Source organism: Onychostruthus taczanowskii, unplaced genomic scaffold, assembly GCF_017590055.1.
Source record: "Onychostruthus taczanowskii isolate IOZ18803 unplaced genomic scaffold, ASM1759005v1 scaffold15, whole genome shotgun sequence".
Taxonomy (NCBI): domain Eukaryota; kingdom Metazoa; phylum Chordata; class Aves; order Passeriformes; family Passeridae; genus Onychostruthus; species Onychostruthus taczanowskii.
The window spans coordinates 8,792,813-8,820,524 of record NW_024498685.1 but is presented as its reverse complement, the minus strand read 5'-3'; the positions used below and the strand labels follow the sequence as shown (position 1 = coordinate 8,820,524).

The 27,712-nt window shown below is 45.8% G+C and overlaps 1 protein-coding gene across 2 annotated transcripts in view; it reads right to left on the bottom strand.

Moving 5' to 3' along the window:
• The window catches only part of IQSEC3 (IQ motif and Sec7 domain ArfGEF 3), a 93,577-nt gene that overhangs the window by 17,955 nt on the left and 47,910 nt on the right, over positions 1-27,712 (bottom strand). The window contains exons 3-5 of one of the 2 annotated variants that reach the window (XM_041398693.1): positions 14,879-15,167; positions 7,727-8,805; positions 3,401-3,562 (exon numbers count right to left, since the gene is read on the bottom strand). In XM_041398693.1, the coding sequence (XP_041254627.1) occupies positions 3,401-3,562; positions 7,727-8,805; positions 14,879-15,167 (1,530 nt within the window). Of the gene's footprint in view, positions 1-3,400; positions 3,563-7,726; positions 8,806-14,878; positions 15,168-27,712 lie in introns of those variants that run through there. The other variant, XM_041398694.1, reaches the window with a different exon arrangement.

Genomic DNA, 27,712 nt, shown 5'->3' with positions numbered 1-27,712 from the left:
ATTATCCAGACACCTCTTTTGAGTTCCAAGAAAATCAGTGGAAGGTTGAAAGATAAGAGCAGGAAGATGGAGGGGAGATTACAATTTCAGGGCATTTAGGTGCTGGGCATGAAGGTGTGGGAAGGAAAAATAGCACACCAAAGAGCTCAATCCTCATAAACTGCTTACCTCACCTAAATCCCTGCCCTTTTTCATAAAAGGCTTTGCAACCAGCATAGCAATTCTCTGGAGTTTTACATTTACTGGTGGCAGTAAAGTGGGATCATCTTCACAGAGCCAAATGCCGCTCTACACTCCTGAGCTCTGCTGTTTGACAGCAGCAACAGGTTTCTCTGTCAGCCAGCACAGCTTCAAGGTCTGCAGAAGCCAAGAGAGCTCTGCAGAGTACAGACTTATATCTGGACATTACAGCTGAGTCTGGAGTTTGTAACCTGGGCAGCTCTGCCCTGCCTCCAAATGCACAAGGGAGGCTGACACTTTTGCAGATGTTTTAAAAGCTGTGCTATTATTTATTCATGCAGCTGAGTTAATTCAACCTGGATGCAATAGACACATTGCTCACAATACACAATTGCAACATAAGTTTTCACATCAAGCAAAAGCTAAACTAACACAGCAAGTTACATCAATAATTGAAATGCTTCTGGGAGGTAGAGGAGGCTCCAGGATCAGGTTTGGGATGTGAAAGAGCACAGACATCTCTGCCTGCATTCAGGCTTCCTCACTGCAGGTGATCAGAGCCTGTCCAAGCACTACTGCCTGCTCGTGGCCACCTGCCTGGGCATTTGACCTCAGCAGGACTAAGTGCCTGTTCTTCTTCTGCCCATTTGGGCCACAAAAATGACTGTGGTATTGGGCAAATTGTGCAAAAGCTGCTGTATGAGCTCTCCTGTCTGCTGCATGCCCTCCAGGGAATACCATGTACCTTAACGTTACTAAGCGTGGGTGAATGTGGGGACAGCAAGGCAGCCCTTGCACAGTCCATTCTCCCAACATGTGTCAGTGTTCCTGAGCTAGTTTGATGTGAGTTGGATGGGGAATGAGAACAAGACAAGGTCTTAGACAGTTCCAAAATGCCAAAAGGTCTTTGATCTGCCTCTTGCTCCCATAGAAACAGCTCCTAAGTTGTGGCCAGCCCTTGAGATACAGTGCACTGGAAATGCCAGCACACTACACTACACTGCCAGCCCTCTTCTTCCTGCAGCATGGACAGGAAAAATATCCAGGATTATAATTCTGGGCCATGATTTCTCCTTTCAATGCCTTATTTCCATGCATGGCATGCTGCTGGGTGTGCAGCCGTTGCCCATCCAGCTCTCATGAGTGGCTGATGAAAAATTTGCTTGCAAAACCCACCAACTATGCTGAAGCATACCCCCAAGCTCAGAACTGGCACAGGAAGAAAGTACCTTCAAATGGCACAGCTCTAACCAGCTGAATGTGCATTTTTTTTCCTTCCTGTTTTAAAATATTCTACATACATTTTAAGTCTACTTTTGTCTTTGCCTTTATGGAAGACAAATCAGGCATTTATTGTGAAGAGAGGATGGCAGCACAGATTGTCAGTGCAAGCATATCATCTGTTGCCTGGCAAGATCCGACACAGGTTTGAACCCTGAACTCAGACCCAGTTTGATACATGCTCAAGTACACACAGTCCCTGCCCCACATGTAATCCATGTACACACAGCCTCAATATCTTGGTCCCCATCTTTGGGCCTTGTTTTCTACAGATGTTAATAGGATGGGCAAGGTCACTCCTTCACTGAATATTTGGAGTGTTACCATAAGAAGGGCAGTGGTAATTTCGAGTAATGAGCATGATGGAGTAGGGCCACCTACCCCAGTGGCCCCATGCCTCATGCAGAAACAGGAGAGGCAAGCTTCATATAGCAGCTCCTGGGCACTGAGGCTGGGAGGCTGACACCAGGCTTTGCAATAGGCACTGTTCCCAGGAGCTGCTGACACTGAGCTTGTAGTCCCATGTGAGGCAGAGGAACATGGTCATTTGCAGGGATGATGGCAAATTTATGATTACAGGGAAGTGTCAGCCTATTGTTGTTGCAATATCTGTGAGTGCAGAGGCTAAGTTTGGACTTGAGCAGATTATCTGTGAGGAGAAGCAGCCCACACAATGCTTACTGGAGAAAAAGAGGCAATTACTTTTAATTGTAGTTCTCAGCATGAAGAGACTGGACAGCACATGTGTCTTGTTGCTGAACAAATCGATACTTCTACAGTGTATTAAAAAAAGAGATGGCCCAAAGGTCAGGTAGGTACTTGCAGCAATAAGAAGCAGCAATTGCAGCTGGAATTAATTTTAAAATTTAGGCCTAGATTTGGCTCTTGAACTTTGGCATTCTCCAATCTTTCCTTGGAGTAGAAGTGGTATGTGGATGGGATTTGGAGTTTCTTTATGGTTTGATTCAAGAGAAACCACTGCAAAATTCAAGGGAAATAGAGAACATTTTGGAGAATGGGAGAATGTAATAAAGGACCCAGTGCAAAGGACTTCCTGCCTAATGGAAAGGCAGCTCTCACTAAGAGTTGTGCTTCTGCATAATAAAAGATGCAGCTGAATGCTGTTCATGCCTTGAAATGGGTCTCTGAATGAACTACACTTGAAAGAGAGAGGTGCAGGATGAGAGATGCATGGCTTATGACCAGGAGAGGGTCATGGTGAGAGAATTGAAGGTAACAATCCAGCAAAGGCAGCCACTGATCAGAAGCAAGAAGGAAACCTCAGATTTTGTTCTGAAAAGGGGCAGCTCAGCTTGTTGGAGATTTTGGAGTGGGGATGTTCCTCAGTGCTCTGTGGCTGCTGTGGCAATGCCGAGCCCTTAGAAGCATGTTTTCATACACAGGCCTCCTCATCACCACAAAGAGGACCTTGTAATTATCCTCATAATGCAGTTGGACAAACTCAAAGGGTCCCCAGTTTCCAACGTGAACAGAAAGAGAGCTGAGTATGTAGCCAGCATTCACTTCTCCCTGCTGGTCTCACAGCAAGAAGCAGATATTTTTCCTCCTCTGCCTCTCTTAATACTTCCCAGAAGGCATCAGAGGTACTTTATATGGATGGGATGAGACTTCAGCCAAAGAGTTCCCCAGCCCCCAAACCTGCCAGCATCACTTGTTCTACCACCTGACAGTGCTGAGCTCCTGTTAGGTGACCGCAGGCCTCCTGAGGAAGGACTGAAATGAAAGAACTGATGATATGAAGGGTGACACACATAGCTGGGAAATGTGTTGAGGGACACCAGATAGGGACAGGCAATGGTGGAGTTGCTGAAGAGTGGGGGCAAAGGGGCATGGAGAGCTTGCTGGTGCAGCCAGGGGCAGAGTGGGCTGGCAATGCCTTCAGAGTGGAGGGAGGAGGGGAAGAGATTTCCACACTTACTCCAGAACATCCCTGTTGAACTGCTTCTTGCTGTTGCCCAGGAATTCCCCAATCATCTGTCGGCTGAGGCCCTTCCGCTGCAGCAGAAAGTGTGCCACCCCAATGGGGGTGTCTGGGATGAAGCCTCGGGAGATCAGGAACTGGATCCCTTTGTCTGGGTTTCTGGAAGGGAAGGACAGAGACATGGTGAGTTTGCATGAGCTCTTGGAGGCATTGTCTCTGGCTCACCCCATGGCTTGCACCAATGCAGCCCTTGGTATGTGCCTGGGCTCCTCTGCGTTCACGTGTGTGTCAGGAACGGGACTGGTTGGGGTGAGGAAAAGTGACTTGCTGTGTGCCCCCCTAGCTGCTGCTGAGGACAAAAAGATGTCATGGGACCTGCTGTGTCACTTGCAGCACCTGCTGTCACCTGGTAATCACAAGTGGCATCCCACTGCCACAATGAATCCTACTGCATTGTACCACACCTCATAAGTGACTCTTCTGCCATCCATCTGCTCCAGAGTCAGGGCCCTTTCCTCTGTGAAGAAACTTAGGAGACATTGCTGCCATGGTCTATGGGCAAACGAGGCTCAAGGCTCCAAGGGGGATAACCAAAGTGGACACTTTTTCTGTTAAACAAATAATTTTGCTTTTCATAGATTTTCAACGTTCATTGTAGAGTGATACTTTTTTATCTTCCTCACCTGAGCTTGATGTTGGCTGCCTGAACAGAAATCCCATACTCAGATTTGTTTATTCCTCCTCCACTTCCCCCACCCTTAGCTGTGTTTTTCTTCCCTTCTCTATTGATTCACGCCCTCAGGCAGAAATCTTTGTGTGTGAGAGAAGGCACCCAGAGAATGCTTTGTCAGAAGAAGGGAGGGAGCAGTGTGCAGCTCCCAGACAGAGGGCTTTTCTCCCTCTGTGGCTGTGAGCATCTCTCTGAGAGCAGGTCTGGTGCTGAGTGGGCCTGATTGCCTGGCTGTGGGAGTGATTTTCTGCTTCTTAATGTGCCAGTGTCTGTGCCGGCACACACAGCTCTTACAGAAGCAAAGTGGTTTGGGTTGGGAGTGACCTTTAAAGGCCATCTACTCCAACCCTCCTGCAGTGAGTGGGGACATTTTCAACTAGAGAAGGTTGCTCAGAGAACCCACCAACCTGATATTGTATATCTCCAGAGATGAGGCAACCCACCACCTCTCTGGGCAACCTGTGCCAGTGTTTCACCACCTTCATTGTAAAAATCTTCTTCCTTACTTCTAACCTCCTTCAGTTTAACAGCATTACCCCTGGTTCTATTGCCAGAGGCCCTGATAAAACATCTGTCCCCATCTTTCTGTCCTAGTTTATAAGGCCCTGTGTATCCTGGGAGTGTCTGTGAGGCTATGTGGTGCCTGTCTCACAATGCAGACAAGAACAAACAGTACGTGTGTATTGTGCAGGAAGTTTTCCTCCCATATTTCAGTCTGCCCCACTGAAGGGTCTCTGTCATGATGCACTGTGCTGAGGTGAATCACTGCAATGGCAGGAAGATTGCCACATTTCTTTGGTTTTCTGAGCTGGTGAGTGGAGAGAGGTAAGAGGGTGACCTCATTAAATGATGTCATACTTCCATCATTAACCCAAATTGAGGGTTCTTTGTCAAGACTCAAGGAGTGAGTTTGCTCAGGCAGTTTCCTGGGGTAAGGAAAGAATAGGATGAGATTTCAGAGCACGTGAATGCATGATATGCACAGGCACAGACTGTGACATTGTCACGTGGTGAAGTATGTGGGTGAGCAGCATATGTCTAGCTATAATGGGAGCTGCATGCAGCAGAATGGCCTGCTCCTTACAGGGGCCTCACGGACATGGAGAAAGTAGATGGGCTTCAAATAGTTCTGATTACTCTGTAATGTCAAAAGAAAATATCCTGGGCAGTATGGCACTGCTGGGAAGAGGGTTGCAAGAACAATCAGCCCATTAATTTTATAAATAGGAGAGGTGCAAGATGTGATACTGAAAACCCCAGGCCTTCTTCAGGGAACAGCAGCAATGCACCTTCTTTATCATCATACAGACCTACTGGCTCACTGCTGTGGAGAACAGGTAAAGTTCTCTGCTAAGAGCAAAGGTGATATGACTGGGACATAAGTCAAACTAAGCACCAGAGATTCATAAAATGCATATCCACCTGCACACTTTGGTATTTGGCAAGGCATGGTATGGTGTTCACAACACAAGGATGAACTCAGTTACACCTGTGTGACTCCAAAGTCACTGGACTGACTTTGGATCCACTCCAGAGGAGCTGAGAGTTTAATATGTCCAGAAAAAATACACACACTAGCATGGATGTGCAGGTCTCAGTAGAGATGGTACACACAATGCCATCAAAGGATGCAGGATAAAACAGTACCCCTGTGACAGCCCTCCTGCACTGCCTAGACTATAACTCAAAAATTCTTTCACTAACAGCAGCCTTCCCTCAGTTTTTCCCAGGATTCAATTTGTTCTTCACAAAAACCTGATAGCAATACAGCATCTCTGCCACTGAACACCTGCAGATGTATCCCATGTAGTGCAGCACGCAGCTTTTACCCAGAGGTGCAGCAGGCTACTCTACTCCTCTCTCTCCTGAGCCTGGTCCCTGCTATTCATTTTTGGTGTTGCAGGGCTGCTAAGCAGAGCCAGCAAATGCTGCGGGATTCCTCACGTCCTGCTGTCTTTCCCGCTGCCCACGCAGCCAGCTGCCCACACACACTGAGCTGTTACAGCAGTGCTGCATAATGAAGCACTCACCATTCCGGGGATTTCACCCCCTCACGGTGCAGCAGGGATGAGGAAAGTGCCACTGCATCGATGTGTTTCCAGAGGCCTGCTCCAAGCCACAGCACTACCTTCCAAAAATGCAAGGCAAGGCCAGAGAGGCTGTGGCAGTTTCCACTAGAAACTGCAGGCTTTCAGCTTCTGCTCCAGGGAAAGCCAGGAAAAAGGATGTGCACACACACACACACACAGCCTCAGCTCCATGGCCTACGGATCAGTGCCCACATCCCAAACCCCACAACAGTAAACTGGCTTCTTCCTGGAAATAGACAGGGAAAGCAACAACCAAATAACCTCAGAAAGCTTAATGACCCTCTCAGCCCCTTGGATACGAAGTCACAAGGGGAGCCACATGTCCCCTGGATACTGCTCAGAGATTGAAGAAAGATATCATTCCCCAGAGCTAACAAGTTATTTTCCTCATTCCTGTCCTCCAACCTGTACTCAGAACTGGAAATCTGTCCCTCTCAATTCTGTAAGAGTCCCAAATCTGTCTGACCTAACATCACTTCACTTCTGGGTGTGCTCTGAGACCAACCCTAAAAACCTCTCTTCCTGGTCCCTGCCTCCTGGCGTCCACAGCCTCCATGGTACACATTTATAAATCCTGTGCATTGCCCCTTTGTCTGTGAAAAACTTCTGCCTGGGACTGCATAATGATCAGGCCTTGCTTTGACTAAAATGCCCACGCTAACGTGTGGAAAAACGTACTCCTACTATGGGTACATTACATCCTTATTATTAGGGGACTCAAATGGAAACAAAGACAGAGATATGAGAGTGTGATGATAAAGCAAAACCCAGTACTTCTCGTGGCTTGCTTAGATGAGAAAAGTCTCATCAAAAGGCAATGAGCAAATCTAAATCTTAAGGGAGCTCAGCTCCTTTCTGCCTATCCACATGTGACCCTGTGACTTAACCTCTTCTGATGGTAACCTCTGCTCTGCTTTTGCTTTCACACCTACAGTCTTCTCACAGGATATCAAACACAGGTATGTGACAGACAGGTGACTAAACCTGGTCTGTCAGGTGAAAGTCTACCCAAGTATCTGAAGGAAAATTACAGCCAGAGGTGTAATTTTGCCATTATGACTCATACTGGGCTAGCTAAGCTCAGCTCTACCTCTGTCTCCCTCTCTCTTCACTTGGAATTGCCCCATGTTAAGTAACCAGGGCTGGGTTAACAGTCCTAGCTATGTTTGTTCCTTTGCAACAGAGTGGAGCAGAGTGATCCCAGACTCAGCTGGTGGATGCCAAATGGACAGCAACTGGAACTGAATGTTCAGTGAATTGTGAGAGCATGAGCACTACTCATGGGCTTGCTCCTCTGTTAGGCAGAAGAGAAGGAGAGTACTTGGGAGAATTTAGGGAGAGAGCTTCTGGGAAGCCAACCTGTGTTGTGCACTGCATACCCAGATGGTCATGCCCTTGAACACGAACAACTTCCCTGGAGATGGATCTAGACCAAGAGCCTGCCATCATCTGTGCCTATGTGAGGCACAACCCTGGCTGGGAAATAGAGGAAGAGTCACTTACATATTAAAGAGGTTCAGTCCAATGCGGTAAAGGCGTTTCCTCATGGTGTCTGTGGAAAGTGTGGGGGACTTGCAGCTGGCTGGGTTCTCGCAGTGGTACCTCGGCAGACTGAGGATCATGGCCTGCAGGGCTTCTTTTGAGGACACCTCAGAGGCTGACTTGGCTGAGGTGGAGGTGCTGCTGCTGCTCAGCTGCTCTGAGTTGTCTGCATTCTCAGACTCCAAGCCTTTGCTTTGTCCTGTCTCATTGCTTGCATCAAACTGGAGTTTCTGCACTGCCATCTGATCCGGCTCAGCACTGCTGTCCCCTGTGCCATTAGTGCTGACATCCACCTCGGTGGAAGTGAGGCTGTTCTCAGGTAAGCTCTCTGGGGCAGACAGTAGTTCACTGGCTTCTCCCTCCCCTTCTCCTGGGCTTTCTTCAGCCTTGGTAGCTGGAGAGAGCCCAGCCTGGTCGTTGCTGCTGAGACAGTTTGCCATGGACACCGAGGTAGATGATGAGACAGAGATGTTCTTGTTGTCGATCTGAACTGTGACATCTCGAAAAGCCATCATGAGAGTGCTGCTGCTCTTGGGTAGAGTATCTGGCAGGAGACCTTCCTCCTTCTCCTGATCCTGTAGCTCAGCCTCTAAGTCTTGGTTTGGCTGCATGGAGCTAGCGCTGAAGGTCTCCCTGATCTGGTACGAGCCCCCATCTTGCAGGGAGCACATGGTCTTCAGGCTCCAGGTGCTGAGGGCATCATCAATGGATTTTGCCAGGGACTGAACTTGTTCTGTGAAGGAGTCCTCCAGCTCAGTTAGTGCCCCACTGATAGTGGCTGGCAAGGACGGGGACCTCACCAGCGGGATGCCCACGAAGTTGTACCCCTCCACCAGGGCTTTCTCCGCGGAGAAGCTCTCCGAGTTCTGGACGCGGACTTTCCTCAGGGAGATGCGGCGTGGCATGCGGCTCTCCAGCAGGGAGTTACGGATCTTCTCAAAGTTCTTGCTGAGCTGGTACTGCCGGAAGGCGGTCTGGATGGTACAAGCTGCCCTGCGAGACACCAGGTGGCCGCCGTATTTGTGTTCTAGCATTTCGATCTGAAAGACAGAGAACGGATACGTTAGTTTTTGCTAATTGCCTCCCGATGGCTTCTTATTGCCCAACTTTCTACACTGATTAGTCTTCAATGACTGTCAAAGGAACTTCTGACAATGAATTAACTTTTCTCTGCAATGCCATGCCCCTGATTTCAACAGAAGGTTCCCATTTGGGCATGACTGGCTAAATCATCAGCACCATGAACTTCCTCACAGCTGTAACAGGATCCTACCTCTTCCTAGAGTGCCACTCATAAAAGCTGGAGCCTGCAGGTGCCCTTCCCTTGAAGACTCACTTCTGATGGCCTTTAGGGCAAGTGCATCACTGCAAATACAACGTTCCAGCAATATGTCGTCCTGTTCAGTGGTGCTCTGGTCACGTCAAGCATTATCTCTTGTCTCAGAGTGTTACTAATGCTTCTCCCCTCCTTAGCAACCTTAGGAAATACTCTCAGCAGAAGGAGAAATCATTCAGAAAAAGGGAAGAAAATTTCATTTTTAAATGCAAAGAATACTGGCTTGATCTAGCAGTTAGTGAGAAACATAAACTTCCATATAAGTTAGTGGAGGCTGGGTTTCTTCTGAGTTGTGCCTTTTAAAAAGTACTCTGAATCCCAAAGTGTCTTCCTTTTTGATATCTGAGTTTTTCAGGTGTCAGCCAGCAATGAAAAGAAAAATACACAGAAAAAGAAAGACTCTCAGTTTTGAAAGGTAAAAAAGTCTGAATTTTAAATGTTGAGACAAGATAATAAAAAAAAAGTAGAAGGAGGATTTACCTGAGCTGGTAACGACAAACACATGTAAATACACTGACACACACCATCTCAACTGGCTTCAGCAAAGCAGGTATGTATGGTCGTTCCTGTAGTCTAGAATTTAAACCTCGTGGTAATCCCTCCACTCTTCCTGTGCAGCTGGGTTTTCACTAACAAGTTCCAGAAGAATGACAGATGATTTGGTTCCAATGAGTGACTGACAGAGGACAAGAGGGACAGTGTGAAGATGAAGGTGGAAGATGGGGTTAAAAAAAAAAAGAATGAACTCAAACTACCTTCACTGAGGTTTAGGCTGAACTATAAGTTATCATTGGCACTTCACAGGGCAGAGTGCAGTTGCAGACTGTAGCATTAATATGTGCCTGCACACATGTAGGAAAACCAAAAAAAGATGAAAGGCAGGACTGAGAAGACCGGTGAAGTCAGTCCTGAGTTAGCAGAGGATTCAGTGCCTCAGTCATGTGGTGAGTATGAGCTCGTTAGCAGAACCAAAGGATGAGTTTTACTGACTGCATCCTCATCCCCAGACATACCACTTGTCCCTCACCTTGCCTTGTCGGCCCAGTACTCACTGTTTGAAAAGCTGAGCTCCACAAGATCTGAGTTTAAGTGCAAATTGCTTTCACAGTCAAAGTGAGACTGAGGCATGAGCCTCAGCTCACAGAGTCATGTCACGCCACCTGCTTCCTTCTTGTTTTTTCATAACATGACGTAAATTACAGATAAAACCATCAGTGAGTGATGCAAGTACACGTAAAGACCTGGTCTGACAGCTATGAGAAGTGTAAATGACCTCTGGAGTCTTTCCAATACTAACTCCTCTGGAAGTAGAGGAAGATAATGTGACCTTGGGAGATAACAGGCAGAGAGGAACAACCTAAGTCCAGCCATTTTTTGCCTGCACTGCTATCCTGCCTGTGGAGCAAGTACTGGGAGGCTGACATTTATGGAAGAGAGTGGGATGGGGAGCACATCCTTTCATATTTCCCTCTCTGGACATGAAGCAGGGACCTCTGCCTTGTGCTCAACCATCAGGTAGGCTTCTGTTTTTTGTCTGCCTTGCCCTCAAGCTTGTGGTCTGTCCAAGGCGAGCATCAAAGCCCAGCACTAAGAAATACCAGCAATTTTCTTAGTGGTGGTGTTGCCACTGCAGTTGCAGAGGTAGCTGGCTCAGAGCTCTGTTTATCCCTGATTTAAAGAACATTTGTCTAATACTTTCACTGCTGCCAATAGTTTGCATAAATGTTGCTAAAAGTCACCCCCACAGTAATCACGGCGACAGTGTCATTTACCACAAGACCTGGCAGCAGGCCTTTTGGATAAACAAGGACATCTTAAATCCTGCCATAAAACCAACACTCCTGACACATGTCTTTAAACTTGACCTGCCTGGAAAGAGACGGAACTGTCCCTTGGCCCATTCCTTCAGGAGGAAGGCTCAGGCAAATAAATGTAAATTACATCAGTAACCTGCAAAGGCCCAACCCAGACAGTTATTACTGACAACTGACCGTGAGCACTTAAAATAATGATCTGGTTAATGAAAATGTAGAGCTAATTGTGTTAGGAGGGAATGATGAACAAATGAGAGGGACAGAATAACAGTAAAATGCAAAATAAACCAGAAGCAAGAGCCTTACAATTATCTGAGGTTTCCAAGGAGGTGACAGCCATTCTGAAAACATGAAATTCATATGCTCTGATCTTATTAGAGGGCAAGACAAGATGTCATTGCTGATCTAAAGTAAAAGGCCAGTTTATCTCACTCAAGGACGGTGCCAAAAATGGCAGACTTTAATAGCCAGCGAGGAGAGATCCTTCTAAAAGTCCAAAGGAACACAGCAAGCTGTCAGTACCTCGATAAAAAACATCACCAGCTTTTTGCAGTCCATAATCTCAGTCCTCCCAAAGGACAAAGGCATTAAGGAGCAGAACAAGGTCTAAAGTGAGAGGACTCCTCGATCTGAAGTGAGAGGACTCCTCCTCAAATACTCTGTCTTCTAGCTCATACCAGGGGTGCAAGGCTGGGTTCTGCATGTGATCCACTGCCTACTGGCACTGTCCAAAGCAAGGGGAATCCTACACTATCTTTCAGCAGGCATAACAGGGACAGGGAGTGTTCCAATGGATGCCTGAGAAGACTGGCAGGGCTGTATGCAGCATCCCCATAGAGAGAAGTGTCCTCCCCACCCGTGTTTGGTAGCAGTGGGTCTCTGTCTCTTTTTCTTTGCTGTTGCCCAGACATTTGCTGCTTATTGATGTCTGAGACATACCCATTTGCTGTCAGATTGAGCTAACTGACAGTCCAAAGGAATTAAGGACTTCACACAGCTGTAGCCTGTGTTCTTCTTCTCCAGAGGAGGAAAGGGCGTTTGTTAGCACCGCAGCAGTCACGGGTAATGGAGATGTAAGACTGGATGGCTGGAGGAACCTTCTGTTCCCATCTGAGAGCTGAGAAAGGCCAGACATGATTGGCCTTCTCTCGCTCCTAATAAACCCCATGAATTACAAGTAATTGCCTACTTAAAGCTACTCTTCTCTGGGGAATGATCCGACAGCCGGCGCCAAAGGAAGGGAAGAGCAGGAGGGGGATCGGGGGGGATTTCAAAGAATAATTAGCTTAATACATTTCTGGGCCTCAGTATGAACACTCATTCTGAGCAATTGTGGCTGAATTAGAAATGGCTGTGAAATATCCTCTGCCATGAGGGATTGCATATGGAGGGAGATTTAACAAGGTCAAGGCCAAAAGGCAAGCCAAACTGCAGGGCCAGATATGGCCAAACATTTGAGGTGCACACCCCATGGCTTTGGTGCCCATAGGCATAAATTTATAAATCTGCCAGGAGAGACCATGGCCTGATCTTATTCTCGGTTAGCACAGGTTTTCTACCCTGGTTGCCATTTAGCATGGTGATGTGCCACCATGTTATAACCAGAAAAGAATCAGGCTCAGGGACACAATTTGAGTCACTCAAGGCAATGCATGCATCATAAAAAAGTTAGAAAAAAAAAACAAGACATACAAAGCATACTTGTCACTCATTCTTAATGCTTCTCCCTCCCTCCAGCCTCTTACAATGGAAGGACATTGCTACAAGGGATATTTGTTAATGGAGTGCTTTCCTTCATCCATGGGACACCTGCTGCCCTTCAGCACAGCCCAAGTGTATGTATGACTGAAAGCATGCTCCTCTTCCCTGTGGTGCCTTGCATTTTCCCAACATTACAGAGTCTAAGAACAGGTGAACTTTAGTACTTGAGTCTCTGTTCCAGCCTCCCAGCATAGAGTACGTCTGCTCTGTGCACTGTCAGAATTCTCTGTTTCATGAGGTAGGGAGGAAGGAGAGCCAAGAACCCACTCACCAGCTCTCCAGGATGATGCTGAGGGCCTATGACTGGTCTAAGTCTTGCAGAGGAGGCTGCATCTTGCCCTTCTTCCTTACTAGCACTCAGTCCTCTCTCAAAAGGTAAATGTAACTTCAATTGTGCAGTGAGACTAAAAATATCTCCTTGCACCTTTTTCTCTTACTGTGAGTTCTATTCCTGTATTACAAGTTCTGCTCTAAGTAGGGTTCTACTGGGACAGCCCTGTGAGGTCCTATCTCCGTTATTCGTATTTAAGAAAACTACCTGATGGGTAAATTGATACTAATACCTATAGAAACACATACTACAGTGCAAGAGTGGAAGAATTAGTACTCATCACTGCCTGAAAATCCCCCCTTCCAGAGCTGAAGGCAATTCAGTGAAGACATCCATGAGTCTGGAGAGGAACACAAATTGTAAGGTCCCTTTGGTATGACAAAAGTGGTTTCACCAAGGAGATAGGCTCAGTCCCTGCAAGGTCAGTTCTGTGAGGCACCAGACATTAATGAGCAATCAGCTAAACATGGCTCTCTTGTTCACTTGCATCGAGGGCAGATCTGCTGCAAGAACAATGATACATGACCTTAAAGCTAAAATAACACAGGACAGACACTCTCCAGGACAAACCAGAGCAGCTGTAGGATATCCAGGAGACTAAGAACATATATAGCAGTCAAGATGTGGCCCACCCTGAAGATATGTCACATTAACTTGTGAAGCCAGTTAATTAGTCGCTCTTATTTTTTTTCTGGTGTGAAGCAAGAATTTTGTCTGAGTATGCAGTATTTTGAGAAAGACAGCTAGAGAGCAAAGGTGTCTCTTTTGCTCAGAAATCTGTTGGGTCATTGATCTGACATGTATGTTTAGGGACAACACCTGTGCCTTGAGGGAAGTGGTAGAGAGATGTCCCAGAAGTAGCAGCTTCTTCTGTGGAAACCTCATTAGCTGAGACCCTTCAGCTGCAATAGCACAGCTTCCACTGAACTCTCCCCCGTCACTTGTCCTCCTCACCTCACAGACTGCAGGGTCTGCATATCCTACAGCCTCTGACTGAGCTGCCTTCCCAGGGAAAAGGCACAAATTATGCTTTAGGTTCTGTTTTGCACAATAGCTCTCCTGGGCTGTAATCTGCAGAGATGAGGAGGGAGGGGACACATTCCACCTGTGAAGGAGGAGGCCAGCTGTTATTAGCCCCTGTCCCACTGTCTCCTGCTGGGAGTCCAGTGGGACACACAGCCAAAGATGGGCATGCTTGTGCTCTGGAGCTAGGCTGTAGCCTCAGGGACAGAATGCAGCTTCTAGGACAGAATCATTTTCTCTTAGCCTGGTAAACTTGCCTATCTCTTCAGCATCCTCCTCTGGACTGAGGGCAGTGGTGCCAGCAGCGCACAAACATCATGGTAGATGCTGTGCAGGACACTCATTGAATAAACCCCACTTCCTCTTGAAAGCTCATGCTGATGCAGAAGTGTGCTGGGGGCCTGCCCTGCATGATCCAAGATGGCAAGATGGTTCTTGGGGACTCACCCATGAGGGAGGTAATTTGGAGCAACCAGTTGCCGGGAGCCCTGTTGACACTGCACACTTGAGAACAAGGCACTACCCTTGGATGCTGCTGCTGTTGGCTGCCTGTAACCCATCTCTAAGCCTACACTCACAACTGGGTTTCTAGGTCCATTTTGGACCACTGAATCCAGGCAACGAGGAGCTGACACCAGCAGGTTTGGGTGAAAGAGTGACTCAGTCACAGGTGGGGAATCTACTTCCTCCATCAGCCTCACGTGCCCAAAGGGCCGGCTAGGCAGGGCAAAAGCTCCAGGTGAACAAAAGGCTAATGCATCTGCTGAAAGTCATTCCACCACAGTGCAAATGCAGTCCCACCCGCCCCATCCCCTTCTCCCAACAGCCTGAGGAGGAAGCCTTGGTACCTGTTTATTCTTTAGGTCAAGGGAGAGCTCATAATCGGAGGCAGCCGCATGGGAACACGAGGCCGTCCCTTTGCTGCGCTGCACTCTCACTGGGGAGCCCGTGTGGTGGAGGCTCGCCTTCTGCACCAGAGGGGAACACCCCGCTGCCTGCTCTTCTTGGAGCTCCGCATGCTCGGCTTTTAGCGTCACGGAGTCGGACCTGCCTTCCTGGCCACTCTGTCTGCCGGCCTCCTTCGGATCCTCCGTTTCACACCCGGCTTTCTTGCTTGTGGAACCGCTGGGATCGTCACTGTGAACAAAACGCAACGTTTCGCTTTTTTTATTTGTTTATATTATATTTGATTTATGATCATGTTTATTGCTGTTCGCTATACTCGTTCCCTGAGCTGCGTTTTAAATGTCTAGGGAGCCTGGGCTGTCAGGGGTCTCCCCTCCAGTGATGGATCAGGATTGGAGGCTGATCCAGCCAAAGCTCTGAGGGGAGCTGGGAGGGAGGAGCCTGCTTGGTTCATACCTGCATTGGTTCGTGCAGGGGAGCCTGCTCAAGAGGCTCTTAGAGCCTCTCTATGAGCAGGCTCCTCTGTATGACCCAGTCCTGTCACTCCTCAAACTGCCTGGTTGCCTCAGTTCCAGGTGCTGCAGTTGGAGGAGGTGGAGAGCCAAGGAGGGTGTCATGGCCTGTGGACACCTCTCCTGCCCTTTGGAGCAGCTGGCAATCACCCCTGTGCACTTGCCACCTACTGCTCAGCATCTCTGCACATCCCGAGTTCCATCTGGCATGGAGCCTGGATCCCAAGGAACCAGTTTCCTCGTGGAGTTCCTAAGGGCATGTGGGAAATGGGGCAGGGGTGGCTGAATGTTGCTGAGTTTCCAGGGAAACTCTTGTTGAGCTGAGAATATAAAGGGGCAACAGAGCCAGCCAGCCCTGAGATCCTGACCCTTTAAAGAGTATCTCCAATACAGCCACAGCCGACTGCAGAGCTTCCATGAGAGAAGCTGCCTCTTTCTCACCTACAAATTGCTGTGCCACTGAGATCTTGTGGAGAAAGTTCTCTTTTCTCCTGTCAGCCACAGCAGCAGCTGTGTGAAACCAGGGCCTGACAACAGTGCACCCTAAGAGACGGGACATTGTGCTCCAGGCAGGATGGGATTAGCATGTGTCTGATCCATTGAAGTGATGAGGAAGTCTGTACTTAGCCCCTTTTGCCAAGTATATTCCAAAATCATCCAATTTCAAACAAGATTTTGTTGTTCTGGGGTTCTGTTTGAACCATGACAGTGTTTGTTCCTTGTTACCTTAGCCTCCTTCTTGTGGCTACAGAGGAATAATTTATGATTTCCAAGAGTGTGCAAGCCTACATGGACTCTGGCTGCTACTGCACCAAGTCCATCAGACACAGTCCACAGGTTTCCAAGGGATGAGCATTCAGCTGAGAGCAACATCCAGTTTGGATATAATTACTACAGAACCAATGCATTTAATTTCAGTGAAACCAAGAATGTGTATTGCCTCCCATACTTAAATTCTATTAAATTATTTCATTAACTTCTGAAATATATCTCTTTCTCTTGGACTTGCTTCACATAAAACCAGTTCTGCTATCAACTGGATAATAAATAATTTTATGATTGGTGTTGATGTCAGAGCAAAAACAGGGAAATTAGATATGATTTTATGTAGTGCCCAAATTACTTAGAAGCATTTAAGTCTCATTTTCAAAAGTGCTGTATGCCCTTAAGAGTCCAAATCTTCTAGCTGTAAATAGACTTTGCCTCCTAAGCCTCTAAGCACTTTTGCACATTTACTAGTACTTTAAAAGGAAGTTTATTCTCTCCAATGGCAGCTTTTCTGTTCAACAGATTAACAATCAAATTTAGAAACATTCCCACAGTTTCTAAGAGGGCTCCAAATCTGATGAGCCAGACACTACCACAACTTCAGAATTAAGAAAGATGAAGGATTTAAATTTAGAAAGTTTCTCCTTTTATACACATCTCTATAGCCACCAGTTAGACATAAAAAATAAATTCACAGGAGAAATTAGTCTCTTACGTAAATGCTCATACATAAATGCTATATAACCAACTTTGTCAAAGAGCATTAAAATGACATCTTTGCATAATCATCAGTCAGGAAATACATTAAAATGAAGCATAAAACTGTTCTTTTAGGTTGGACACCTTATCAAAGTTTGCATTGTTCTATTCCTGATGCTACATTTTTTTTCTACACCTAAAGATATTTTTAACTCTTTTTTTTTAATTCTTTCTCTTCTATGTCTATCTACATCACAGGAAATCTTACTGGACGACTTTCCCCTTACATATCTCACTGTAACATTTTTATTGGCAGCCCCTGTACTGTCCATTCTGATTTTAACCAGCAGAGCAGCAATTTTTATCCTCAGCCTAAGGGAAAATCAGGTGACATAGATTTGATCACATTTTCATTGAAGTGCATGGCAAAAGCTTCCCGAGCATTTCAGTGGGATCTGGACTGTGCCCTATAAAGCAATTTCAGCTAGATGCATAAGCTCTCATTCAGCAAGACACATGCTCCACACTGCCCAGCTGAGTCAAGGCCACAGTGCCCAGTGTGCCAGGCAGACCTTCTTTAGGGCAGGTCAGGCCCGAGGCTGTCAGATGGAGAGCTCGCCTTCCCCTGACTTCCCTTGGAGCCTGAATGGACTCTAAATGCCAGCAAATATTCCCTGACATGATGGTCCTTTAAGCACTGGCACATGTGCTTAGCTCTGTTTTTCTGAGGACTGCACTGGCTGTTCTGGGTAGAGTATGGAGTGTGTGTGAGAGTTTGCAGCACTCGGTCCCGCTGCTCTGTAAGGAGGATGTCACCTCTCGTGGGTGCATCTCTGCTTTATCTTCTGTCACACACAGTGTAGAGCCTGAGTGAGTAACATTCACTGCATCCACTGGTAATATAAGAGTAAAATCAACAGGCTTTGTAGAATCAGACTAACCTATACTGGGAGGGAAGGCTGGAGGTGTCTCCTCCAACTCCCTGCTCAAAGAAGAGCCATTTTCAGAGGCAGATGAAGTTAATCTGGGCCTTTTCCAGGCAGCTGAAGTATTTCCAGACATTAAGGTTCCCCAGTCTCTCTCCCCATCCTGGACCCACCTGTTCCAGCAACACCGTAAGAGTGCTGGTCTCCAGCCCTGCCACAGCTTTCCCCTTTGTATGGCCATGGACACACATGATCTGCACCCTGAAGACTGACTCCTTAACTTGGCCTTGGACTTGCCACAACACCACAGACCTACTGATGACTGGGCTCTGTCTGACCCTAGGTACCCTCACCACACCCAATTCTGACCCTGGTTAATGAGGCACAGGGTGCTGGACCACTCCAAATTGCTCAAGAAGCCTCCTTTAACCTCATTAGGCATTTAGGTTATTCTTCAGGACACAGGAGGGCCCTAAGACTGGAAGGACTCACACATCTGGCCAGAGATGTGTGAGAAGCATCATCCCCCTCAGCACTGCTCCCCCAGGGCATTACTGAGGTCCCTAAAGACTCTGTGCTGGGATAAGGACATCAGCTGAGCACACATACACATTAACCTTGCCTTCCTCCTCCATGTATGCTCTGAGCCCAGTGGAGAACAGCCATACAGAATGGATTGTGCTTATGAGTGGAATTTCCTCAGGGTCAAAATTCGGTCAAGTCAAAATCAGATTCCATTGGAGCACACAAAGGCATTTTTCAGCTAGATGTTTCTATGCTAAATATAAAATTTTTAACCCCATGCTGGTTTGGCTGTGGTGCTATCCAGGACATGATAGCAAACACTCCTGTTGAAGTGGGAATTGTTTCTACATGTTCTGTTGTGGGGAAAAAAAAATCGTAAAAATGGCTGAACCATTGAACCATTTAAAAGTTTTTTAATGTGAAAAAAATCTGGGAACAACAACAAAAAAAACCCCAGACTTATTTCACCTTTGAACAAACCTGGGAAATTTCAGCTTCAGCAGTAAACTTCAGTGACTTTTAAGCATTGGAAAAAAGGGGTAAAGGCTGGTTTTGATCAGCAGTCTGAATGTTACCATTACAGCCCTATGGTTCCACTTACCAAACCTGTATTTCTCACAGGTTTACTCTCATCTTGAACCTGTTTCTGAGGAAGTGTTTTGGGAAGGCCTATTCTTGGTTTTCTAGTAGCAATGATGAAGCCACAAATAAGAAACAAAATACACTGTTAAAAATCAAAACTGATGCTACAGTGAAATAAATAAAAACTTAACAAGCCTGACATTTTTCCTCTGTCCTAAGTGACACAGTTGATTTACATTGGTGGGACACAGGGATTTTAACAAAAGAAGGCTCAGGAGCTGTTATGGTCACAGTAACAAAATACCCAAACAGTAAGGAAAGTAAGGAGGGGAAGGATAGAAAGTATAGCATGAAAGATCTCTGGGGGAAAAAAAATGTTATTAAGCAAATTAAGGGGATTCACTTGCTTTCCCTTGTCCAGTGAGGAATGAGACTCCCTGGCTGTGGGATGAAGAAAGGGAATGGAGCTATTGCATGTTCTGTTTCTTGGATGAGAAAATTGGTTTAACCACCTGTAATAATTAAAAGTCCCATACAGAGTCTAAGGTGTGAATCCCAAAGTCCCAGACAAACTCCAAACAGGTCAATTTAGTTTGAATCCCAGCATCACCCCTGCAGTTTCAGCTGTAGTAAGTATTCCTTACTTGCTGTCCTCAAGTATCATATGCCACCATTATTCACAGCTTTTACAGTCATACAATCAGGTAGAGAAGGTTTGTAATTTCTTTGAATTCTGTTTGATTCAAAGGTGCAATATTAATGTAAATTGCTTGTAATCAGGTGAAAAGGAAAACTACAAATTCAGCTGTTCTCTTCTTCCTAGATGTTCCTACATGACTTTTATGACCCACAACAAGCCTAGCCAGTGTTACAAATAGATTCCATCTGCTGTGAAAAACATCTCTCATGTTCCAGGTATGTCCTGCTCATTTGCACAGTTGACTTGTGTATTCCTGCTGCAGACAGGTTTATTAACAGCAATGGTTACTACAGACAATCTGACTCAGGGCTTACATAAAGTACTACCCCCAGTCTAGCATTTCAAAACAGGAATATCAGGGTTGTGAACTGAATCCCAGTGCTTGTTTCAAGAAGGCAGGATGGTGAAAAATCTCTCACTGAGAAAATTCAGCTGGCACCCATAAATATTTTTATTTAGCACAAGTAAATCAGACTTCTGATACTTAGCTTTTATGGGCAGGTTTCTCAGGAAGATTTTATATAAGGATTAGAGTAAAGGAAGGATGAAGGGAGACGATGGAGGAGAAATGTTATAATAGTGAGGTTTTTTTATTACTCTCTTTTTTCTCCCTCTCTGCTCTTATGGAAGCATAAACACCAAATCAGTGACACTAAATTACCAAGCCAGAGAAGCCATATGCCCGTTTCTAGCTGTATCAAATCCACATGTCCTCACAGGGCTGCTGTGTCACTGTCTGTCCTGGGAGAGATACGACTGCTTTGCACCTGCTGGAGCATCAGGACGTTGCACTTCCTTGCATATTCCTCATCACCTCTCTGCTGCTGCAAATACATGTTCCCAGCTGGGAAAGGAGCTGCACTTCTAATTGACAGCTGTGGAGATGAACCATGGTTATCTATTGATCTTGACTGTCAGGCTAAGACATTCCCATACTTCATGACCTGAGAAACAACACGCAGCCCCTTCCCCTCAAACATCTCAAGGCCATTTCAAGGCAGACCTGCAGGCAGGAACACACAAGTTGGACGCTCCAGACATTCCATTCCATTGCACCACTGTCAAATACCAGAATCAGTTCACAGTCTGAGAGGAATTTTCAGAGCTCTCAGAAAAGTGTTTGCAGGGTGGCTGAGTGACTAAACAGGGCTCAAGGACCAGAAGAGCTACTCTTCTCAAGGACAATAATGTTAGTCCTGTAAGAAATTAAAACTGAGCTTTCTCACTGATCACTCCAGAGCTAGAGAGCTCCCATTGTGTGGTCATCACACAAAACTCTTCTCTTTGCACCTTCTCTCCTTTTCCAAGAAGAAAAAAAATTGCACATAAATAAGAGCAATAACACAGTAACAACAAATAGCAGTGGTTCCTCTGGATTTGGTGGGTGGTTCAAGAAACCAGTCACTGAAGAAGAGAATGTTCTTGTTGCCAGGTACAATGGTTATGCAAAAAGGTCTAGCTAATCATACAGAAGGAAGCTAGGGATATGAGGTGTTACAAAAGTACTGCAGAGGCCGATCTTAGCTCCTTTGTAGCTTAGCTCTTTTTTGTGTCTCTGTGACACTCCAGAAGACCATATTTCTGTTTCCCACATATAACTTACCAAATGCCTTCTTCATAGTATTCAAGGTCAGTGAGCAGGATTGTGACCTGTAACTGAGGCAAAGACTACCTGGACTAGTTGTGAAACACCACAAAATTTATGCATCCATTTCACAGTGCTCCTTATGAGGATTCATTGGTTATAGTACATATACTGTTCTTAAATTGCTGTAAGTGATTAATGGCCTGATTAATTGCCTCTCATGGCCTTAGACTTATATGAGACTTCAAAGCTTCAGAGATGTCAGAATAAAAAAAAAACAAACAACCAAAGTACCACACAGAGTATGTACCATACAAAGTACCATATAGAGAATTAGAAAAAGATTTTACTAGCTAATGCCAGTAGAATGAAGTCCAGAGCACAAATCTGCAAGAACCTGTGCTTCCTCTGTCTTTCCTAAGCTTCCCTGCCCAGAAAAACCCAACAAAAATCCTAACAACAAAAAAAACCACTGCTGACTTAGCAGGGTCCAAAGTGCCTTTTCAGTTTATTTCACTTCAGAGTTCCCTGAGGATACCCATGACATGTGGTGAATGAGTTCATCAGAATTCAATGGGGAAAAAAATGGCTGAGACAGGCTTGGTAATATATTATGGGATCTTTTCAAGGTTCAGAGATTTCTGACATGCAGGGGGCCTGAGTGCAAAAGAATTGCTTCTGATTTGCTTGTAAGTTCAAGTTTTAGGGTGATTTGGAGGCAATGCTCTCTGGGAGCCTGCTGAAACTGATGGAAGGCAAAAGTCTCCACTGCCAGAAAGGTAGGGAACTTGGAACTTGATCTTGGCAAATCATCCCTGCCAGCCAAGCTGCAGCTTTCTCAGACAGTTCCCCCCAGTGAAGACAAATACAAGAACAAGATTCTGATTTTGTCTACATTCACATAACACCTTGTAAAGCAGTGGCATCAAGCCATCTTCTCACACTAGTTTTACCCAGGAGGAATTAATGGAAATTAGCCAAGCTCATTACCCATCCCAGAATATATTACTTATTTCATAAAAGGTATGGCACACACACCTGTAAAACAGATTTGACAGTATGGTACAGTAAATATATTCAAAATTAATTAAATTTAACATCCTTTAGCACAGACTGAACCAGGCAACATCTTTTCAGCATCACTTGAATTTTTTTGGTGAGATGTACATTAAGCAGACAGAGAATGCAATAATACTAGCAAGACCCTCCTGTCCCACAGGGACCAACATGCTAAAGTCAGAGCCTTCATTTCAAATTCAGTCTTTAAACTTGATCCCCTTGTGCTGTGTAATCCCCACATTGTTGTGTTGTTGTGCCTTTTGCTGCAGAGCAGCACTACAGGAACTAAATGTTTTTGAAGCATCCCATGCCATCCTGGTGCAGAGATGACTGTCCAGGTGTCAGACTGGGCTGGCCACCAGTCTGAGTGCCTGGCTATCCATGACAAATTTCATCTGCCAGAGCACTAATGCTTTTCCAAGAGGACAGACAGGCTCCTCCAGAGGGTGGCTTGGAATAACTAAGGCAGCTCTCACTTTCTGAGAAGTGGTGTTCATGGTGCAAGGCTGGCTGTTCTGGGTGGTGTGGGTGGCTGTCATAGCTTTTTTCTTATAGTTCCTACATGTGTCTGGATGAGACCTCAGAATGGCCCTTGGGTCACCTCTCTGGCACACCCCTCTGTCCTCTTCCCATCCATGCCTCCTGTTTCACCAGCTGCAGAGCACAAGGCTCAGCTTAGGAGCCCCTTTCTGAGCTGCCTGTCACACCTGGGGCTTGGCACCCCGGGCTGGTTGCTGTGCTGTCTCTGCAGGTTAGACACAAGTCCCACAGCCTGGCACTGCAGACAAGGTTACTTGTGGCTGCTTTGAACAGGGCACTTGTGCTTCACTGAGGTGTGAAGAGCACCAAGTGGACACTGAAGGCATAGGAGGTCCTCCTCTGCAGGGTTTAATTACTTTTATTTTAACCCCAGACCTTTCTTGCTTCTGCAATGTTTGGTAAACACGACCTTTTAGAGAAGGAAAAAACAGATGGCACCCTGCATTAGTGTTACTGCCCGCTCAGCACCCCGGGAAAGAGAAACTTGGCTTTTCAGCAGCAGTCTTTCTGCCACTTTGAGTCAGATCTCTTGGCTTCTCATCCCTGGGGCAGGTTTGAACATCACCAAATTCGCTGACAAAAGCCTGCCGGTGCAATCATGCAGAAGATAGAATTTCACTGCTAAAATGAGATGAATTCAGGGCTGGGAGGCAGCAGAGCCTCTACAAGGCAAGGAAAGCTTGCATATCCCTCAGCCCATTGCTCTCCCAGTCCAGCAATGAACTGGGTGAGGGATATGGCTGTTGACATTTACAGACCTGGACAAGGGCCTCTGTAGTCTTCTTTTCTACCTGCTGTGGTGGACTCTAGGTTGGACTGCACCTCTGGGCTCCTTCCTGAGGGATCAGGGTAATTGATTTGTCAAGGCAGAGAGTGAGCCACTTCACAGGTAGATCTCAGTGCAACTCAGATAAATTTTGTTTCTATTCTCAAGTATCTCAGCTATTTCATCTCTTGAGATCGCTGCAGCCCAGTAGAAGGTCACTGCTTGTGTCAAACCCAACCGAAAGAAGCTTTGTTCTCCTCAGTATAAAGAGGAACATAGCCATAAATCACCATCCCCCTCAATATAGACAATGCAAACAGCATTCACCAGCTTAATCCAGATTTTAACTTTGTCACTGTGTTCAGATCTAGAGGCTTGCATTGCCCTTTGGCTGAAGACCAAGATAGAAACAGCATGGTTAGCATTCCCTCCTCCTTTCCCCAGTGCAGTGACCACCCCCACAGCCTTATGCAGTAGGCACAAAGCTCTACTTTTCCACTTTTTAACCTATTTTCTCTCTGCTGCTTCCTTACACTCTGATCCACTTCATGTCACATTTCTTCCCTGAGGCCCCATTTCTTTTTCTATCTTTTTTAAAATTCCCATTTGGAAAACAGGATGACTTAGCAACTTAGACATTTGGCCACACAGGCTCATGTTTTCCTATAGCACCTCAACTTTTCTTACCTATGAGAAATGGAAATTATTCCTATCCCTATTCTCTGTACTCAGACATGGAACTTTTGGGGCAAGATCATAAAAACCCATGAAGTTTGCCTAGACTCAACCAATCCTACTGTATTGTTGAGCAGTATCCTGGCTGGTGCTCTAAAAGGCTTTATCCCTGTGGATTGCACCTTCCTCAGGGGAGGATCTAGCCCAATACGCTTTATTTTAGGACATTCTTTATAAACCTTGTCATATCCAGTTGTGCTGTAACAGCACACATTTTTCACAACATCATTCTGCACCATTCTGGTTTGTGCATCTCCACTTACCCTCTCACATCAGAGCATTCTGGGAAATTATAAGAATTGGTTATATTTTGCCAATGACCTCTGGAGGCAGGTGGAAAAAAGCACTAGCAGTGTGTACATAGGGTAGCCTATCTCCATCTTCCCTCTTTCTGCAAAAGAGGGAACGAGAGAGATTGCAGTCAACCCAGACACACAGACAACAACATCATAACCTGCTTACAGGAAAGCAGCACCACACCAGCGTGGGACACAACAAAGGTGACACACAGCTCTAATCAACAGGCAATTAATTTCCAGTGGGATGATGGCACAATCTGTGTGTGTCTAAAGAATCCATGTGCCAAGCAGAAGTTGTTAGAAGTTAGTGGAACACACTTCCAAGTGATGTGGCCAGAATCAGGTTTCACAGTCTCACAAGAAAAATCTCACTGAACTCAGATCCTGTTTATGATACTTTTCTTCAGGATGATGTTTCTCACTCCAAAGATGGAGTAGTCCTCCAGCTGTTCTGCAGTTTTTGAACAGGTGAGACAACAGTCCAAAATACCTCCCAACTTGTTTGCGTGCACTCCCTCATCTATCTGCTTCTGTTTGCAGAACTCAAAGTGGCCTGAGCAGCTGTACAGTGTGCTCCTCTTCAGCATTTCAGACTCTTCAGTTCTTCCTGAAGCATGTTAAAATCTGCCAGGGCCACATGCAGGAGAAGGAACTCTAGTGCACAGAGATGTTTTTCCGAAGGAAGAGCTTAGTGTATCCAAGCACAGAGCCTGTTCCATAGGGGTGACCAGAAGATGAAACTTCATAGGAGTGAGTTAGTGTTGCAGAGCACGAAAAAGACAAAGGCCTTTGGATTGGCATCACACTATAAGAAAATGTGTAATAAAAGGCCACAGTCTCATTGTGTCACAGCCAAAGAATGCTGGCATGAACAGGATTATTCCAGACAAGGGCCCTGCTCATTTATCTTTGCACATATTTTCTTGCTCCCTGCAGTTCCTTCTTTCATTTACACTATTATTTATCTTCCTCCTTTTCCTGCTCCTTCTCTCCTGTTATTCTTCTTCTTTGTATAGTATGTTTGCCATCCATTTTTCTTACAGTAGCACTGTTACATTTGTTGGGATGAGTCACTCTCCCTTTTTCTCTCCTTGACTCCTTTTTTTCATCTCTTTGCCCTATCTGTCTCTATTTTGAAAGCCATTAACAAGCACGTGGACAGAAAACACCTGTCAAGTTCAACAGAGCACACCTTGGTGTACAAAAGGTCTGGAATGGCTCCATTTTAGGGATGGGTGCATTTTGACTGATGCAGATCAGGTCAGATGATATTAGCAGAAGATTAGGATGAATGGTGTGAGCTCCACCACAGTCCATCTGCCGTTATTTCACAAAGCATCTGTGCCCATTTTCTAGTGTTAGACACAGGGCGATTTCCAAGGCTGGCAGAGTTTCTTCCCTTGCATGTCTAGCATTATCATACAGAAAACACAGGATAAAGCAGTGTTTATATTGCATTCCCCTGGTACCAAAAAGTTGCCATGATATGGACAAGAAATTCTTTGCAGTATAGGAGAGAGAACATGAGGATCATCTGCAAGCCAGAGTGAATTGCCTGGTATTGATGCCTCTAACTGATCTCAACAGCTGTGGAATGTGGCTCCCACAGCTGTAAAGTTGGATGTGATTGATACCCTTGCAGACATATTACCACAGCCCAAGAAACAACAAGTACTGGCACATGTGGGAGAAAAGCACTTGAATCCAAATCTAAATTCCTATAGGGCAGGACCCACATAAGCAACAGAAGCAACAGGGGAAAATAAAGAGATGGAAGAATATGTGGCCAGGAAATTGCTGGATACAGCTTCAGGCTCTCAGAAAATGTGTCTGATGGGAATCTTGTAGTTTCAAAATAGGATAATTCAAGAGTGCTTTCTTCAGCCCCCCTCTCCTAGCATCCTCCACCTTCCTGAAGAAAGGTGTTAATCCTGGCAAGCAAAGCAACCAATGTGACAGGGAGACTCCAGATTCCACCAGAAATATTTTTTTTCCTGTTGAAGAGCCAATTTATTCTTCACTTTACTTCTCCACCCTCATGTTCTCCACACTTGCCTGAAAGTAGGTGCACCAGCTGTTGGAGAGGAGCAGGGAAATACCTGTGTGGGAGACAGTGCCAAAATGTCCTGGTGGAGCTCCTTTACAGGACTGAGACAATGCATCTGAAACTGACCTCCTGTTTCTTTGGATGCTTCCAGAAAGAGCCATTCCTCCCAGGTCATAGTACCAGAAGATTTCCCAACTACACCTCCCTGCAAGAGATTCCCAAGGTTGTTGGTAACTATGATGTTAAGGATGTTTTCGAAAATATTTTTTGCATATAATTCTCAGTGTTTCCGTATTTGCCCTAAATATACATTCAGTAAACATCTTTGTGATTCTGGACTTAGGCTCCTGCAAAGCAGCTGAAGCTGCTAGTCCTCACAGTACAAAACACCCATAAAAAGTGAGCAATCTGCTCACTCTTAAGCTTAGGAAGAGTTCAAATCTGGGTCTAGACATTACTCTTGGCCTACATCTTTGTGTCAGACTGAAATCAAAACTCTGAAAACTGTGAGCTGGGGGAATATTTATGTGAACTTTGTTGACCCATCTCTGCCTGTTTGCAGCTTCCTGCAATCTCCAATGGTACTATCTGGAACAGGATTATTAAGTCTACAGGGATGAAAGAATAAGAGATGAGCTGTTAAGAAGCAATAAAAAAAAATCTTCTCTTTGTACCCATGACCTCAATAAGAAAAAGAAATGAGAAGCACAAACAGGATGTGCTAGCAAAGCAGAAATGTTGCTCCAACTTATGTGTGTTTTCAAAAGCAGTGCTCTGGAGGACTTTGGGGCAGTGAAAGAAGCCAGACTATGAGTTTTGTGTAAGGTCACTTGTCCTTAGGGTACACAAGACCATGCATGTAGAGGCTTGCTTTGCACTGGCATGTCCACATCCTGTTAAGATTGACCTGGAGTCTTCTTCATTAAGAATCAGAGAAGAATTCAGCCTCCATGGTGCACTAATTGTAGGAACATGCACTTGACACTGCCAGCTGGGGACCAATTAGGCAGAGTCGTTAGGATTCTTTAAGTGG